Source organism: Daucus carota, chromosome 6 (genome assembly GCF_001625215.2).
Source record: "Daucus carota subsp. sativus chromosome 6, DH1 v3.0, whole genome shotgun sequence".
NCBI classification, from domain to species: Eukaryota; Viridiplantae; Streptophyta; class Magnoliopsida; order Apiales; family Apiaceae; genus Daucus; species Daucus carota.
Genome location: NC_030386.2, coordinates 18727488 through 18745126, shown reverse-complemented (window position 1 = coordinate 18745126; position 17639 = coordinate 18727488). Strand labels below are relative to the sequence as shown.

At 37.2% G+C, this 17639-nt stretch overlaps 2 protein-coding genes and 1 long non-coding RNA gene across 3 annotated transcripts; 1 reads left to right on the top strand and 2 right to left on the bottom strand.

The window, feature by feature from the left end:
• Positions 1-1947: 1947 nt before the first annotated feature.
• LOC108224398 (aspartyl protease AED3) lies at positions 1948-5728 on the bottom strand. Its single transcript, XM_064080301.1, has 4 exons — positions 5001-5728; positions 4617-4881; positions 2741-2953; positions 1948-2507 (listed from the first exon to the last, which is right to left on the bottom strand). Exons 1-4 carry the CDS (start codon positions 5481-5483, stop codon positions 2149-2151), a joined length of 1320 nt encoding a protein of 439 aa, XP_063936371.1. The 5' UTR covers positions 5484-5728; the 3' UTR covers positions 1948-2148.
• Positions 5729-8710: 2982 nt separating this feature from the next.
• LOC108224814 (small ribosomal subunit protein eS27y) lies at positions 8711-9782 on the top strand. The gene is made up of 4 exons (XM_017399544.2): positions 8711-8799; positions 8926-9027; positions 9109-9137; positions 9452-9782. Exons 1-4 carry the CDS (start codon positions 8797-8799, stop codon positions 9564-9566), a joined length of 249 nt encoding a protein of 82 aa, XP_017255033.1. The 5' UTR covers positions 8711-8796; the 3' UTR covers positions 9567-9782.
• A 2426-nt stretch (positions 9783-12208) lies between these two features.
• On the bottom strand, positions 12209-16605 carry LOC108224816 (uncharacterized). Its single transcript, XR_001807477.2, has 3 exons — positions 16374-16605; positions 14547-14609; positions 12209-12580 (listed from the first exon to the last, which is right to left on the bottom strand). It is a non-coding gene; the product is annotated as an uncharacterized LOC108224816 (long non-coding RNA).
• Positions 16606-17639: the final 1034 nt, after the last annotated feature.

Genomic DNA, 17639 nt, shown 5'->3' with positions numbered 1-17639 from the left:
GCCAACGACATTGGAGATGCTCTAATAAAATAAACAATAATTTTGATAAGATTTGATAGTGGAATTTGTGATATTTTTTATAATATTATATACATTTTACGTATCTCCTCAAATCTTATATTTCTCTCTAACCACTGCTCTTCCTTTTTCTTTTGCTTAGCAGTCGTCGGGGCTCCTCTTCCTTTTTCTTTTGCTTAGCAGCCATAGGGGCTTCCACCGGATTTCTACCGGTGGAAAGCCCCAAAATATTTTACTTCCCTTGTGTTTTCTTCCTTTTTTCAATAAAACTTGTTTTAAAATTTGATTTTCTTAAAAATCTTCTTTTTTTCTTAAGGTTTGACATTAGTTTGTTTTTTCGTATCTAAGGATTCAAAACCTTTTCCGATTTGGCTTTCTTTTTCTTAGATCTCAATTCCACAGAGTTAGAGATTTCTCGTTCTTCTTAGTGATTTTATTCTCGAAAGTCAGTCCGAGTCATGTGCGTTTGTTCACCGATCTAAGGATTGCCTCTTTTTTTTTTTCCGCTAAATGGATTGCCTTGTTTTAGCTAGTATTTCATTTACGCATTTGCAAATCTAAAGTGGTTAGTTTGTCACGTTTGGTTTTGGTTTTTTTGTTGTCTCACCTTTTGTTTGTTATTTTATCGTCATTTGTGTGAGTATGGTATTTGATTTGGTAATAAAAATTGTTAGACGATTGCATTCTCAGTCGATAGATCAAACTAGTTATGGCGGAAGCAAGGGCGAAGCATGTGTATATATCATCTTCGACAAATCATGCGATTTCATCTCTAAGAAGAATGGATTAATGAGTATTGTTTCTGTTTTTTGTTTGTTCGACGCGACTGTTTATGTAGCTGCCGTATGATTTTTTTATCATTGAATTAACTCATTTATCAAAAAAAAAGTTCAACAATATTATTTTAAAAAATATACTTTTTCTTTAATTTTAAAAGCAAATATAATTCTTTGTTTAGAAAAGTTACGGACTTTTACATGAAAGGACTACTTTTTTCTACTATAGTTACTACTCTCTTATCCCACCCATTTCTTTACGGTTTTGTTATTGCTTGATACGCATTTTAAAGCGCATATAAAACATAGTTTTATAATGTAATTTTAAATTTTTATTTTTTTAATAAAATTTTAAACATTAAATTTTTATTCAGAAGAAAAAATATTTAAAATAATTTATCAAATTATATTTTTTGAAAGTGTTAAAATGCATGCCGATCCCGTCCCGAGAATATAGAATTGAGGGTAATCATTGGTAGACGTTATTTGTTTATTTGTAGTGAAAAATGGTGGGCCGGTGACCCATTACTAGGCCTTGCAACAATGCCCCCATCATATCCTAAAGGCTATACTTTTCCCTGGGCTGTTGTTTTGATGACCTACATAATTTTGTGAATGGCATAACGCATGCCCAGCATGGCAGATCCACAAGCCCATACATGCTGAATTTCTTAACTTTGTTTGTATTAAGAAAAAGTAAAGCTCATAAAGTTATATATTTTACATATATTTTAATAAATCTGGGGATGAAGCGGGAATTGAACCGCCCGGAACATTAACAACGAACTTGCCTGAAGATTAAAACAACATGAAATATCTGCTACCGACATATTTTTTTCTGTGTCGATTTGGTGATCCATAATATTTTTACGAATTTTATTCGGAATTTGAATTTGATTTAGTTTGATAACTTTAGAAGCTTCGAACTCCCAAGTTTAGTGAAACATCGAGCTGGATAACTAAAAACAGGAGGTTTTATACAGAAAATTCCAAATCAGCTTCAGCCATCTTGTGACTAAAGTTAAAAGGAGAAAAAAAATGGGGCCAAATGCAACAGATGACCCGTGACATTTTCCAACTTGTAGTACAATACAAAGGAGCCTGTACTTATTTAGATTTCCAGGATAAAATTTCAGCAGTTAGCAATCATGAATAATTAAAGATAAGACTGCCCGATATTCTGGATTCCGCTCGGAACTCAACTGATAAGATACGAGAGACTTGTGCACTCGTTATAATGTTTTTAATAACCGTTATCACACATTTGATCAAAGCTATGTGAAAACCAAATTACCACGGAAATGAAAATCACAAAATAAATTTTTCAGCTCATAATTGAGCACAATTTTTGAAATTAAGTGCAGGTCTCCCGGGACACGCCAAGCCTGGAGTTTGGAACATCGAAGAGCACTCTATGGTTCTGCTGTTGCAGGTTCGCGATGACATTGAGGACGGAGTTGACATTATCAGGCGCCGCGGCCATGGCCAGGCAGGTCGTGCTCCCAGAGCTGCTGTGGATCAGGAAGTTGTCCTGAGGGAGTGTCACATTCATGCCACTGAACATGAATGTCATCGTGGGTATTGTGACGGGAACGGTATAACACGTGTCGAATCCTCCTAGGGAGGATACTATCGCGGTCTTGCCCATGCGTCTGCGAAATTCATCTCGCACTGGAATGTAAGCTGCTTGCACTAGCCTGGTGAAGGTGGTGCCTGGAATCAATAAACGCAAATTTTAATGTTTAGGCCTCGCATTTAAAATTTATTTTTACTCTCGATAAAATAATGACCTTGATTCCGAGTGAGACATAGTGGGAATTGCAAAATTATTGAATTATGACTAGTAGTGTGGTCCTCTGTGACATATTATTCATCATTCGAATTATTATGGACTAGCATCTACTTAAATAATATTGACAATTATTTTTATAAATCAGAGATGTTACCGGAGTCGAAGATGGTTCCTGCGCCAGTAGCCGGATCGAATGCAAATGCGCTAGCAGGGATGTCAACGATTTTCGGGCCAACTCGGATGCCAAGTAAATTGACATAGTAAAGGGATGACCTTCTGGGATTCTTGAGTAATGGAGTATACTTGATCCGAATGGGCTGACCGGTTGGGCCTAACCGGAGTGAGCCTGAGAAGTTGAGTGACTTGTGCTGGAGTGAGCTGATGGAGCGAAGAGGCGAAATATGAAGTCATTTTGAGGAAATGCCTTTTTACTTTCAAGGATGCTCCGAGAGCTGATGGAGTAAAGAGGCGAATTTTAGATTCTTGTCTTTTGGACTCCCATAGGGATGTATGTTTGTTTCTTTTGGATCCCGTTGGGATTCAAATTTATGTATGGTCCAAGAGCTGATGGAGCGAAGAGGCGAAATATGGAGCAAAGAGGCGAATTCTAGATTCATGTTTTTTGGATTCCCATAGGGATGTATGTTTGTTTCCCTTGGATCCCGTTGGGATTCAAATTTTTGTATGCTCCAAGAGCTGATGGAGCGAAGAGGCGAGACGCCTCATAAGCGAGACACAACAAGCAAAATGCTTCACAAGCGGGGCGCCTCACAGACGAGACGCCTCACAGAGGGGCGCTTCAAAAATTGGACGCTCCAAGAGCTGTAGGAGCGAAGAGCTGAAGAGCTGGTGAGCCGATGAGATGATATACGAGCTTCCCTTGGGGCGTTTCCATCAGAGCTTTTAACTGTCGTTCTAGTATGAAGGCCGAAAGCTCTGAAATACGAGGGTTGTCTCGATATTGTGCTTTTGATATGGGTTCACATATCACTTTGCCGGCGTTTTCACCAAATTGAAGACAGATTGTTAAACCTCTTGAAGCTTAGGAAAGTTCTAGAGGCTGGATTAAAAGACGCTGATGCTGGCGCATCTGGCGAGCTGGCAAGCTGGCGAACTTCACGAGCTCTGTTATGTTTTCAGTTCAACGGTTCTACCGTGACGGTTCAACGGTTCTGCCGTCATTTCATATCAATTCATCTTTCAGATCTAGCTTTTCTTATGGAGACTTTACCAAACTTGGACACATTCTTTTCTTCCTTCTTCCCAAGGAATCAGAGTACGCAAATTTCTTATGGGAACTCGTATGTTATGCCAAATCACGCCAGTTTTGTAGAAGAATGAAGATGACTTGGACGCCGGAGAAGGAATTCCGGTAACATCGGCGGCGAGAAACAGAAGATCGACGGATACTTGGCGGAGCTTTGCGTGCTCGTCGTTCAACTGAGTTTCCATATGCGGAGCTTTAGTGAGTCGGAGAATGGAGAGAGCAGTTTGAGCTGAGTGAGGCTGATTCAGAGATCATCAGGAGAGAGAGTCGCTGGTGGCGATTGAGATTCTCTGAGTTTGATTGACGATTCAATCTGCAGTAGGAGATGATATTGAAGAAAAGTAATGAGCCGGTGGTGGTTGCTTCTCGGGAACAGGCGGCACATCTCTCGGAGCCTTTTTCGGCGCCGAGTCGTGTTGCTCGTCCTTGTTTCCGGTGGTAGCCATGCTCATGGAGATCAAATTTGTGGTTCGAAAGGCGAGATCCCCTCCTTCTAGCGCCAAATGCTGGAACAGATCATGTGTGTGTGTATATTCCGAGTGTATGTATATGTTCTATTCTTCAAATGCCCTCCTTGTTCCATGCTCAATGCAGGTCTTTATATAGTCGTTGTGTCATGCGTTTCCCGTGTGTTGTCTCCATGGGCTGGGCCCTTGTTGGATTACTCTTCTTCATGTGTCTTATGTGTGGCATAACTTTGGGTTTTCTGTCATGGGTTGTGTGCTCTTAGTGGGCTGTCTCTTCTCAGGGCCCAACAACTTGTAGCCAGGCAAGCAATAAGAGAATGTGGATTGGTAAAGGCTTTGAGTTTGTGACAGAAGTGACAAAGGACCACGGCCTAGACCAAGAAGGCCTTGTGGTGGCACTGAGTTGCCTGTGGTCTGCTGAATGCAGCCGAAAGTGTAGCTTGGGATTATGTCTGTTGCGAGTTTCAGGGAGTCCTGTGAGAGGTTGGCTGCGACGGTGGAGCCTCCGTAGGTTGTGTTGAAGCTGCATGCAGTGGCTGTGCAGGTGGTGGGGTTTAGCACCTGGAAACATTGTCAGAGAAAACATCCCGAGGTTTTAGGAGAACTGGTCACTGAATTTAGCAATATTGAACACGAAAAAACATAAGTTACTATAATTTGGACCCTGAGACATACTATACCTGTTTGCATTGGGGAGCTTCACAACCAAGAGTCTTGAAAGATGTGGATTGTTCGGAAGCGAAAGTCGAAGAAGGGCAGCCAATGCAGCCAGAACAAGGCACCCAAGCAGCATCACTACTAGTATCAACAGCCATAAGGAATGTCTGTGGAGGGGTTCCAACCAAAGCCCTCACAATATAAGTTGGACTCTGTATCAATCCTCTGCCTGAGGCTATAGGCACCACTTGTTTTTTCGCGACGGCCAGGCTTGACAAGTAGAGGAGCCTGGTTTTGTCCTCTGACTGCATTTGAAGCACACTTTCTTCCCATGAGATGGATTTTTGGGGCCGAAACGGCGAGCAAGGGCTGAAGACATGGAAGACCTGGAGGGTTGAGCCTTTTTGTGGTTTGTTACATACTTGGCCTTGGGTGGTAGAGATGCAGATAAGTGCAAATGTACAGAAGATAATGTTGAAGAGGACTAAAGGGTTTGAGGCCTTCATAGCTGATGAAAGAGTGATGGTTTGCTGATAAGAGTCTTTAGGGGTGTGTATTTATAGGAAGGAGTGCTGAGTAATATATGAATCTTGACTCAAGTGTCCAGTGTAGTGTATCATGTACTGCAATCCAGTTACTTAAAATTTGTGGGATAGCCAGCTCATGCCTGTAACTAAATTTGCTCATAGGCCATAGTCCATTCATAATTCATGGAGAATATTGTATACTTCCACTGATTTTCCGTGACTAGCGGATTATTGGCTTTTCTACGGACAATGCTGATACGAGGATCTTGAGCACTGTCTGGACATTGTTGATACGCGAATTATGTGTAATGATATAACCAATTCCATAATTGTTTATAAAGAAATACAAACACTTCATTTTTCATGGCACTGTTTATGCACAAAGCTTATACAATTTATCAGTCATTTTCAGAAAGGAACACTGATAATTTGATTATAAATAATAGAATTTTGAGAGAGATTGTGCTTTTGTGTGGGACAGATTCACATGGGAATAGGAGTGGAGTAGTGCAAACTTGTATATGGGACTAAATTTGGGTCAAGAAGTGGAGGATTCAGTGCATTTTGCCAGCACAGATTGGTTGTTTCTAAAACATTTATCAATGGCATCACTATGTTGCAGGTTATGGAGAAAAGACTCCACCAATGAGAAATCGAGAGTTCCAATCTTGTCAAACACAAGAAGGGCGCGTGAGTGTATTTATCGTAATAAAGAATATGGAGAAAAGATGTCAGCAGAAATGTAATAATTTCACAAGGACAAAATCACAGAAGTTTCTGCTACTAGAAATAATCACAAAAGGTTAATGTATTCTTGAGGAGTTATCTGAACTCAGATTGAAAATATGAATTGTCTACTGCACTTGTAATATTTAATACTAATAAGATCTTGTGCATCAAGCTAGGTAAGCTCTAATCAAGATCATGGGGTTATGAATTTGTCAAATAGTGATATACAGCAGTGAAATAATTGGATACTGTTCTGCATGTGACTGTCCTGTGAGTGCATTTGGACAGCTGATGATCTGGCTATCTCAACATATTCTGACCCCTGTAATGTATAGGCTTAAATTTATCATGAACTGTAGCTTTCCTAAAAAAGGATTGTTAACCGTTTCACAAAATTCCCGCATCTAATGTTTTTTTGTAGATTCACAAGACTCCCGCATAAGCAGAGTTTGAGAAAGGTTCGGGCTGATCTTCATAGAATATTGGGTGCATAGACTTGTTGGTATAAGGCATGCAACCTTAGTACAAAGTCTGAAACGAGATTATAATGAGGTTAGGCTTGCATTTAACTTCCCTTTTAAAAGTTAAGACAAAAGGTTAAGCAAAAGACCATGTTTTACTGCGGCACAGAACGCGTACCAGAACTCTGTTCAGAACATGAAGTTCATGTACATACCACTAAAACCACAGTAGCAGCACGAATGTAAATCATGCATAAACTTAACACAACTTTTTTTCTTTATCAAGCAGACAAGCACCAATGCCTTAAGAAAAACATCATGCTAACTATGTTTGTACCTGAGTTCTGAACTTGCTGTCTGAAAAGATTGCCCCAAATCAATGTTCTTGATTAAACTAGCAGAGTAACCTGGGTGGCCGCCGTAGAGTTTACAGTTTGCACATGTCGACAACCGGTTCTTGTGAATTAGGTACGATGACCCGCGAATCCGGTTCGCGGTTCGATATCTTGATCCGTTTTAGTGATTTATACCAAACAATATATAAGTCTATTTATGATTTTCATGACTAAAATATTTATTTTACCTAAAAATAGAGAAGTAAGTTAATCAAAAAATGAATTTTAGTAAGTTAATCAAAAAATGAATTTTAAGATTATTTAATAAATGGTAAAAACCTTCAATACGTATATATTTATAAGGGGATCTAAATCTATTTTGTAAAAAGTCATGCCTCGTGTGTCTTTTCTTTCATATATATATATATATCTTCTCAACTCTTTTATTTTCTTATTTCTTTTACTAAAGTATGTTTATAAAAACAATTTCAATCAAGATTGTGTCAAGTTATTTTTCTTTCATATATAGCTGTGATCTCCAAAATCAGCGAACTCGAACATCATCCCTGGTGATCCAAGGTCAAAGAGGGATCGTGTTCCAGAATATTTCAGATTGATGCTTTTTATCTAGAGTGCAGGAGTCTTTCTTAAGATTATACAAGCTGCTAGAAGAGGATACATGCACATTTTAATATATCAGGATCGCAAAACCCCTACATTATGTTCATCAAATCATACCACTCAATTATTCAAAGTTCAAATTCTGATTCTTGAGAAATCCGGAACCCCCAATTAACAATTTCTTTATACAAAATCACAGCATATACAAAAAGATTAAAAAATAACAATTTATCCAAGAATCAATCAAAATATCATACCTTGAAATTTGTAAAGTAAGTCCCTCTCTATGATATTTATAATTCAGTGAGGGCTGAAAATTATATTGATAGGGGAAAAAAGAATATACACTATTTTTTTGAGTTCGGGGCTCTAGCATCCCCTATGTTCTGCCACTAATACAATATCACCATCTTTTACTCGAACACATTGTCACTACCCAGGTCAAATCCCGAGTTTTTTCGAAATTCAGGTCAAGTCACGAATTCTAAATCCGAAAATAAGCTGAAATACACTAGCCCAATTACAACTAAGTAATCCACAAATCCATTAGAGACATTTAAAATATTATCATTTGGTGCAACTAGTAGTATTTATACTTATAACTGAACTAAAATCTGACCACCTCTTTTATCTTAACTAGGATGTTACACATATGGTATTTTCTTAGATAATACTTCCACCATCAAAACCAAATGCTGCTTCAGGATTCAAAACAAGCAAAGTCAGATTATGCACCCATCATATTCCAAAGTCGATAGAATATATATATATTAATTTATAATGTTAATGTAACTTTTAATCTGTCAGTTATCTTTGCAAATAAATTGCTTCAGAATTTTATTTTGTAATGTTCGAATATTATAAATTTTATTTATTTATATTATTAATATAATATTTAACGCCCGAAATTTTTTTGAGCCGGCCTTTTTTATTTTTTATGATGTAAATTTGTTTCACAAATACAAACGAAAAAAAATTCAAAATGGATCATGGTCTTTCTTCAGCCTCACGCAACCTCGGTATAAAAATATAACAGGCCCATCCCAAGATTACCTATACAAATATAATAGCCATTAGGGTTTCTTGTTCTTCCTCTGCCTTTTGCTTAATATCTCCTTCTTCTCAACACAAAAGTCTGCTTCATAGATGGTATTATATTTTATATGACTTAACCATGCTTAATATATTCACGGACTAGAATTATATAATTAAATGTTCTTCCCAAAATTGTATTTTAATTTTTGTACTGATTTTTTTGTGTGGGCATATATGCAGGCGTTATCGAATGATATAGATTTGTTGAACCCTCCAGCTGATGTTGAGAAGAGGAAGCACAAGCTTAAGCGTCTTGTTAAGACTCCTAATTCTTTTTTCATGGTAATAATCTTTCCTTATTTTTATGTTTTTTTATTTTTCTGTATTCATTTTTTTAAATTATTTTGCTGATCTGTACTGTAGGATGTGAAGTGCATGGGCTGCTTTAACATGTGAGTGCATCAAAATGTTATAGTGGTTTTAGTTGTTTCGATGCTATCAGTGGTTTTGTATTTGGTCTAATGTGTGTTTTATGTTTGCGGTGGCGGAACCAAGATTAGAAAACAGTAGGGCTTAATATTAGATATCACTAATTTTTTCATATGAGTTGGTGGTTAAAATGATTTTCTTACTAATTTTTTTAGATTTGAAAAAAAATATGTTACATTTTCGAGTCTTGGCTAGCCTTGTCTTGGTTCCGCAACTGGCTATGATCGTGTTGTGGTTTGAAATATAACATATGTTAATTAGTTGTTAAATGTTGCAGATCACCTGTGTTTAGCCACTCCCAAACTGCTGTGGTGTGTCATAAGTGCAATGCAGTCTTGTGTCAGCCAACTGGTGGTCGGGCTCGGCTTACAGGTGGCCGAGCTCATGCTTAGCTAGCCGAAGGTTCCTCTTTTGGGAGAAATAGTGATTAATATTGTTGCAGTCTCTGTTTGGTCAGTGGTTAAGTTTACGGCAACTTTCAGTTTTTTTTCAGTTTGGTATATTATGCCTAATTTGGACCTTCGGTTCTTGGGAGTTTAGCTTAAGTTTGTTTTGAGTAGACGATTCTGAATTGAAATTTGACCTATAAATAGTACAGCTTCTCTCTACATTGTGTGTGTTTGTTTTATTTTCTGCTTTCTTTGGATGTTGTGTCTGTCACTATGGATTATGTGAACTTAGATAGAAAATAGTAATTGTCAACTGCACTTGTAATTTTTAAAACTAATAAGATCTTGTGCATCAAGCTAGGTAAAGCTCTAATCAAGGTCATGAGATTATGAATTTGTCAAGTAGCGATACTCAGCAGTGAAATAATTGGATACTGTTCGGCATGCGACTGTACTGTGAGTGCATTTGGACAGCAAATGATCTGGCCATCTCATATTCTGGCCCCTGTAATACATAGGTTTAAATCTATTATGAACTGTAGCTTTCCTAGAAAAGAATTGTTAACCGCCATAGAATTTCCCGCATCTGATGTTTTTTTGTACATTCACAAAACTCCGGCACAAGCAGAGTTTGAGAAAGGCACGGGTAGGACTGATCTTCATAGAATATCAGGTGCATGGACTTTCTGGTATAAGCCATGCAACCTTAATATAAAGTCTCGAACAAGATAATACTGAGGTTAGGCCTGCATTTAACAAATCAGCGCTTCTTTTTTGTTCAGAACATGAAGTTTATGTTCATGCCACTAAAACAACAGCAGCAGCACGAATGTAAATAATACATAAACCTGAAAACTTTTTTTTCTTTATCAAACAGAGCAGCACTTCAATGCCGCAAGAAAAACATCTTGCTAACTATGCTTGTACCTGACTTCTGAACTAGCTCTCTGAATAGATTGATCTACATTAATGCTCTTAATGAGACTAGCAGAGTAACCTGGGTGGTCGCCACAGAGTTTACAGTTCACACATGTCAACAACAAATAAGGTCTCATTCGAGCTGCAGACGATCTCCTTAAAATAGATATCAAAAGGCTAAGAATTTGCATACTCCGTTCCTTTATCATAGAGATAAACTAGGATTATTTCCCAATACCTACAAAAAGAACCAAATTAGAGTTATCTTAATACTTTATCCGCAGCTGCTATTGTCTTCTGGATATCTTCAGAACTATGTGCCAAGCTAGTGAACCTAGCCTCAAACTTTGTCGGTGCAAAGTAAATTCCTTCCTCCAGCATCCCTCTGTGAAACTTTGTCAATGTGGTTGTATCACTCTTCTTTGCGTTCTCAAAGTTATATACAGGTCCTTGTGTGAAGAAAAAGCAGAACACTCCACTAATAGTGTTATTGTATCTTGCTCTTTTTCTAAAGCTGGGACAGGGTTGGAATTTCTATTAAAGAGTCTTTACAGTTAGAATTTGCTAATTGGTTAAATAGTGTTTTTGATCAAGGTGAAGGTGAGAAGAGGGCTATGGTGGCGATGCTGTGCTGGTTGATATGCAGTTATAGTCTGCAATAAAAAAGGAATGGAGGATGGGGAGGTTGTGGAATCAGATAATGTGCATTGGACTTAACCAACTACTGATATGATTAAGGTTAATACTGATGCTGCAATTTTCAAAGCTTCGAACTGCTATAGCTACTCATTTGTCGCTAGAAACCACACTGATGAGTTAGGTGAAGCGAGATCTTGGCATTGCAACCCTAGAAGTGGTGGAGGCTATAGGTGTCCCTGAAGCTCTCAGCTGGCTAAAAGATCAAGGCTGTAGTAAGGCTCTGGTAGAAACAAATTACTTAGTGGTCGTTCAAGCATCAGGAGGATTTCATTTTTTTATTGTTTTTGCTGATCTGTTTTACTGTGTAGGATGTCAAGTGCATGGGCTACCTGCTTTAACATGTGAGTGCAATAAAATGTTATCACAGTTATAATTCTTCTGATACTGTGAGTAGTTTTATGCTTGATATAATGTTTGTTTTCGGGTTTTTTTTTACTGTGGATTAGAAAAGAGTTGGCTTAATCTTTAGATATCACTAGCCTTTTCATATCAGCTGGGGCTTAATATGATTTTCTTACTAATTCTCAACAGAAAGTTAGTATTTGAAAAAATATTCTATTAAATTTTGGAATTCAGCCTAGGCCCGGAGCCTTGGCTAGCCCCGTTTTGGTTCATTAACTGCTTATGATTTTGTTGTGGTTTGAAATATGCCATGTGTTGATTAGTTGTTAAATGTTGCAGAGCACCTGTGTTTAGCCACACCCAAACTGCTGTGGTTTGTCATAATTGCAATGCAGTCTTGTGTCCGCCAACTGGTGGTTGTGTTCAGCTTACAGGTGACCATGCTTATGTTTAGCTTACTGAATGTTCCTCTTTGGGGAGAAAGAAGATTGATTATTGTTGCAGTCTCTGTTTGGTGAGTGGCTTAACTTTGTGTCAACTTTCAGTTTTTGTTTAATTTGGTATATTATGCCTAAACTAGCATAATAGCCCGTGCAAGGCACGGGCAATTCTAGATTTCAACTTTTAAACATAGGAAATCGCCCTAAATTTTTTTGTTAAGCATATTTATGCTTGTAAAATAAATGAATGCATAAATATTTTTTAAAAACTTTGTCATTTGTTGGTAATCCATGCAAGGCCCGCACCACATACTACTCTAACAATGTAAATTTGCATGTACATTGCAGTATAGGATGTAATATTGGTTGTGGCATGCAGTTGTTGAAGGAGACCATTGTACACGTGTCCCTTTTTTTTACAAAAAATATGTGGATTACAGAGTAGGATTTAATTTGCATCATTTCTCAGTAGTCTCTGTCTTTGAGCTACAGCTGAGGTAGAGATCATGGCATACACTTTCCTTCCTTGCTTTCATAACATGTGCCATTAACTACTTCGTCAACGGATGCGGCATAGAAGATCCAGAGCACTGAAGTGAGGGAGCTCACTCTTCATCCCTAGAAAAACAAAAACATTTAGTTAATATAAAGTGAAAGTACAACTTAAACCTCAAATCGCACATTATACCTCAAAATGCAAAATGCAAAATGCAATAACAAATATTATCATAACATCTCTTATTTCATTGGATGAGAAATTTATACATGTCTAATATAATATTATGACATGACCAAAAACATAACCACCCAAGGATACTCTACAACACTGTATAATAAGCAAATTATATTGAGACAAGCAAAAAGGGGACTAATAAACTAATTACATCCAGCAACCCACTATAATTTGTAAATTTAGCTTTGTAAAGGAAAGAAAATCTTGAAATTTGAAACTACAAGGCTGTACAATCAGGCACTTAAGATTCTACTAAACATTCTTGTTCCAGAATCATTAGCCGTGGAATCTTATAATACAGTCACAATTTTATCTTGGTATAACCTTAATGCAGTCATAATATAATACCGATACAACTTTGATACAGGGAAGAATTGCCTCTGTGTTGAATACTCACTACACAAATCGTAATTAGTATGGATCGAATGTTGAATGTATCACATTATAATATAGCTGATACAAGGTTATAATGTGTATATCTCCTGTCAAGTTCCCACACTTAATAAATTCAATTTGCTTACAGCGAGTGAATTAGAAGTACTCAAGGCTAAAACTCTGTATCATGCACACCACAGCACTTTTATGATCTTCGACTGATCTGCGTGCCAAGGGGAGAAATGGATGATTAGTATCGACACTCGATAATGTCAAAACCTTTGTAATAGGTTAGCAGTCATGAATTAGTGGTGCAACATCCTACAATGGTGTCACTGCCTGAACCTGCCATTCTGGAACAGAGAACTGTAGGCATCCATTTAACCAGCATATTTTAATCTCTCTCCCGACCTTAAGATTCTTAGCTCGAACAATATCATGTTCTTAGCTCTTTATTCATCAACATATCATGTTCTCGCTGCGTCAAATGCACAAGCATATAGATTTCAACATGTTGTCAAGGCAGAGTGAGAAATGGATGAGTGACATCAACATTAGACAAAGACATCACACAAAGTGAGGGCCTTTGCAATTGTCCACTCATTAAAACCTTGATTAGCAACGTCATGATATCTCAATTTCCTCATAACTAATCTAGCAAGAATCTCGTAATACCTTACCAATAAACCTCAGCCCTAACAACACACTCATAAACACCATATCAGTCACGCAAAATCAAAAGAGAAAAACAATAAAACACAGCCTCAATACCTACAGAAGATTTTAACTTTTTAAGGACCAAAAGCTTAACCGAACACCAGATTCTAGCAGCACAACACATAAATTACAACATATAAAATAGCTAATGGCACATATCTTGTAACACTATTGACAAGATCAAATAAAAACACCTAAATAACTCTGGCCGGCCGTCAAAGATTCCTCTTCCACTGGCCCGCGAAACACACGACACGTCTACAAAAACTTTATCCCTTGAACTTCTTTATCCTCATCACAATGAAATTCAAGCCCTTTCTCCACAACCTAAAATCCAACATACACAACCCCCTAAAATCCAACCTAAACAACTGAAGCTGAATTAAACTTAACCCATCTGAAGTATTCTATCGCAACACTCAGTCAAGGGATTCGTCGAAACTGCTACCATTTTATCTTAATGAAGCACAAGAAACGTTGTCTCGTAGATAAAAAGTGATGGCAATGCTGTAATTTCAAGTCTGGGAGGGGTTTTTATGTACTTTCGCATCTATTTTGTTGGCAAAACTTGCCCCTGGTTCTGCTTTAATATATATAAGTATACAAGGAGATAAGTAGATTATAGAGGTTACATGTTTAATGTCGCATGACCTGCCTAACTGAAACTATGCAGAAATTTGTGGTATGTACTTATAATAACATGATTTTCTGAAGGAATATCAAGAGGAAATAATAGTTAAGGCCACGGAGAAAACAAACCTCGTGTCACCGGAGCACGTTAGGATATCTGAGTAGATTTCATGTGCCAATTTCCCTCTTTATCTGCATATTCCAAACATAGTTATTGAATCAGTAACTTTGTGAGCTTAATCGTTGATTATTATTTTTAGCAATAATCAAAATTATAGACACATTTCTCTATAACATGTCATCTATCAGGAACATTTATGTTATAATACCACGTGGGAACATTTATGTTATAATAACATGCTGTTGTCTGATGCTCTAAGAATATTTTTATTTTTTATGGTGCATTTTGTTATCTATGTACTAATTAATATCATTAAAATTAGTATTGGATATATTTAGTTCTTTGATAGTTTGATTAAACAGAACATCTCTATTTGTCGTTAAAGTTCAAACAAAATAAATGAAAGTTATTTGATTTGGTCTAGTTTTAATACATTTATTTTGAATATGAGACTTTTTTATATTTATTTATATAATCAATGAATATTTCATATTTAGTATTTAAACTAATTGTAGAAATATGAAATGCTTCAAAGATGAGAGTCAGTGTTCCAATCTCCAAATCAAAAAATGAGATTCGAATGAGGAGAGTTTTGAAATATAGCACAAGATTCACTACTTGACGCTTATTATCTTACACCTTAGCGTTTTAGATTGATGGGCTCTGAATGCCTAAATATGTAACACACTAGAACTACAAACTTTTCTCCAAAAGTTCCAAAAACAGAATACAGATTAGGCCAGCCCCAGCTATATAAACCCACTGCATTCTTTAAGTAAAAATATACATGAAAGATGGCCAGGTTCTCACAAATCTCTTGCATCGTGTTAATCCCTGCTTATGCGATCAGGGCTGTCGATACAGTGGCTTAACCCACACACAAGGAAAACTTACCCACTGGACCGGAAAATTACTCTCCTTCCAACACAACCTAAATCATTTACTGCGCCAGACAATTACTGAAATTGGCAAGCAGAGGCTCTTTTATCGAAGTCTTCATTTATCAACAGAAAGCTTGCTGCCACAGGAGCTTTAAACCTCTTCCCAAAAATATTTTACAAACACAATCTGGTTAAATAATTCAAACAATTCTAGGGTACCTACAATTATAATGGGTGTCCCAAGCTAGAGCACAAGATGGAGCAGATGAGTCCACCTTGGTGGTTAGGAGCTAAGATTGTCATAAACCTGGTCACTCCCACTACATTTACACCTTTTTCTTTAGGTATCCTGCTTCTGGTGGCCACCCATTTTTTTCTTTTTCATTTTTCGCCTCAGCCTAAATTACACCAAAATAATGAAACTAAGGTTTTCACAGGCAACTAAAGTCATACAGATTTATCTCTTGTCATGTCAGCTAGGTCCACGTGCGTTTCTCGCTCACTCTGAGATCTTATTAGTTCTATTATAGCTTACTATGACAAAAGTGCTAGCTTATCTCTTGTTGTCTTCATATGTTCCAGGTTCGATTCTCGCTCATTTCAAAATATTATTGTCTCATGTAAGTTCGGGTTTGATTCTCGCTCACCCCGAAATATGTTAGAACACACTCCTTTTCAACACAAAAACCTAACTATTCGAAATATTAAATTGTTTTTTAAATTAAAGAAACCAATTTTTGCAGACAACAGAGAATAACAATGTAGCCTGGTGCAGCATACTTTGGAAAACAAATGGACAAATGACACACCCCACCCTGACTTGTTATTATTTGTGTTTTACTCAGTTAGAAATCAAGTCATGGCATAAACCCTACCTAGAGCAACCGGTGTCTAACCCAAGCTAAGAGCACAAACATGGATATACATAATTATTTAACGTGAAGCAGGCCATACCTTTGCTACACCCGAATCCTCCTTCCCAAATCACGAATTTGCCAACAACCACTCGATTTACAGTCCGCGAACAGCTGAGACCCACGGGACACAAGGCAGAACGGGAATTGAACTACAACCTTAGCAGTTGGCTATGTTTGGTGTTGAATCAGGTGAACCTCCATGACCCTTTCATTTCAGCCTCGCTATGTGATGGTAATCAAAATAAGGCGCAAAAACATGTGAGAAGCGATGGTACAACTGTGATGGCAGAACTGTAATTTTCAATTTTATAAGGATATTTACGTCATTTCACAACCAATTTCTTGGCATATTTTGCCCTTGGTTCGCCTTTTATATATAAGAGTAGATTCGGTTCTTTGGAGTGCAGCTTAAGTTTCTTTTAGTAGACAATTTCTAATGGAAATTTGACATATAATTGCTAGTACTGCTTCTCTCTACATTGTGTTCGAGTTTGTTTTATTTCCCAATTTTTTTAATTTTGTGTCTGCATCACTGTAGGTTTCCCTTGAGGACCAGAGTTGAGGTTGTGCCTGGTAGTGTGTTCATGCCACTTGACCATTTGGCAATTGGCAGACCAATTACTCTCTGATATTACCATATATTAGTGCTCTAAATTAGACGATATTAGATGATAACTTATTACTGACAGCTGCAGAAGAGATGCTTTCTACAACATAGCATTGTTGCATCTCTTGTGGCGATTAGTCATTTAATCGGATTTCCTGCACCATAACTTAAAACTGATTTGTCAAGTATGAAGCAGGAGCTTCTCTTGGAACAATAATAAAACCTGTGATGGCATGTTCCTTTTACCCTCGCTAGGCTTCGGTGTTGTTTCGTACATGATCCTGTTTTTTCGTATTCCAATTAATTATGCAGGAGTTTGAAGTAAGTCCTGATATCGTATGATTTTTCATTATTAAATTTTTTTTATCAAAAAAAGTAACTATATTTCTCAAAGTTTTGATTCGTGTTAACTGATTCATTATTCAGCTTATGGCATTCGCCAGATACATTAAACCAAAAAAGGTACAGAAATTATCCGTATTTAAATATCATACCATCGTCTTTGATAAGAGTCCGGCTCATTAGCTCAACGTTTTCACCACGCAGTAACATCATAATGCATTTCCAAGAATTGACTTACAGAATCTGAAACAGTATGTTTTGTTTGTACCATAAAAAGTAATACTATAAATTGACATATTCGAATGACTAGCTTTCCATTCCACTAATGAAAATAAACTAGAATATTAAAAGTTG

Bases quoted from the DNA above. Each gene is read 5' to 3' on its own strand.
- LOC108224398 (XM_064080301.1), bottom strand. From the start codon at position 5,483: ATGAAGGCCTCAAACCCTTTAGTCCTCTTCAACATTATCTTCTGTACA. The intron at 4,882-5,000 runs GTATAGTATGTC...CAATGTTTCCAG, and splicing joins AAGCTCCCCAATGCAAACAG to GTGCTAAACCCCACCACCTG. The intron at 2,954-4,616 runs ACAAGTTGTTGG...GCTCACTCCAGC, and splicing joins CTCTTATTGCTTGCCTGGCT to ACAAGTCACTCAACTTCTCA.
- LOC108224814 (XM_017399544.2), top strand. The intron at 9,028-9,108 runs GTAATAATCTTT...TCTGTACTGTAG, and splicing joins CTCCTAATTCTTTTTTCATG to GATGTGAAGTGCATGGGCTG. The intron at 9,138-9,451 runs GTGAGTGCATCA...TAAATGTTGCAG, and splicing joins TGCATGGGCTGCTTTAACAT to ATCACCTGTGTTTAGCCACT.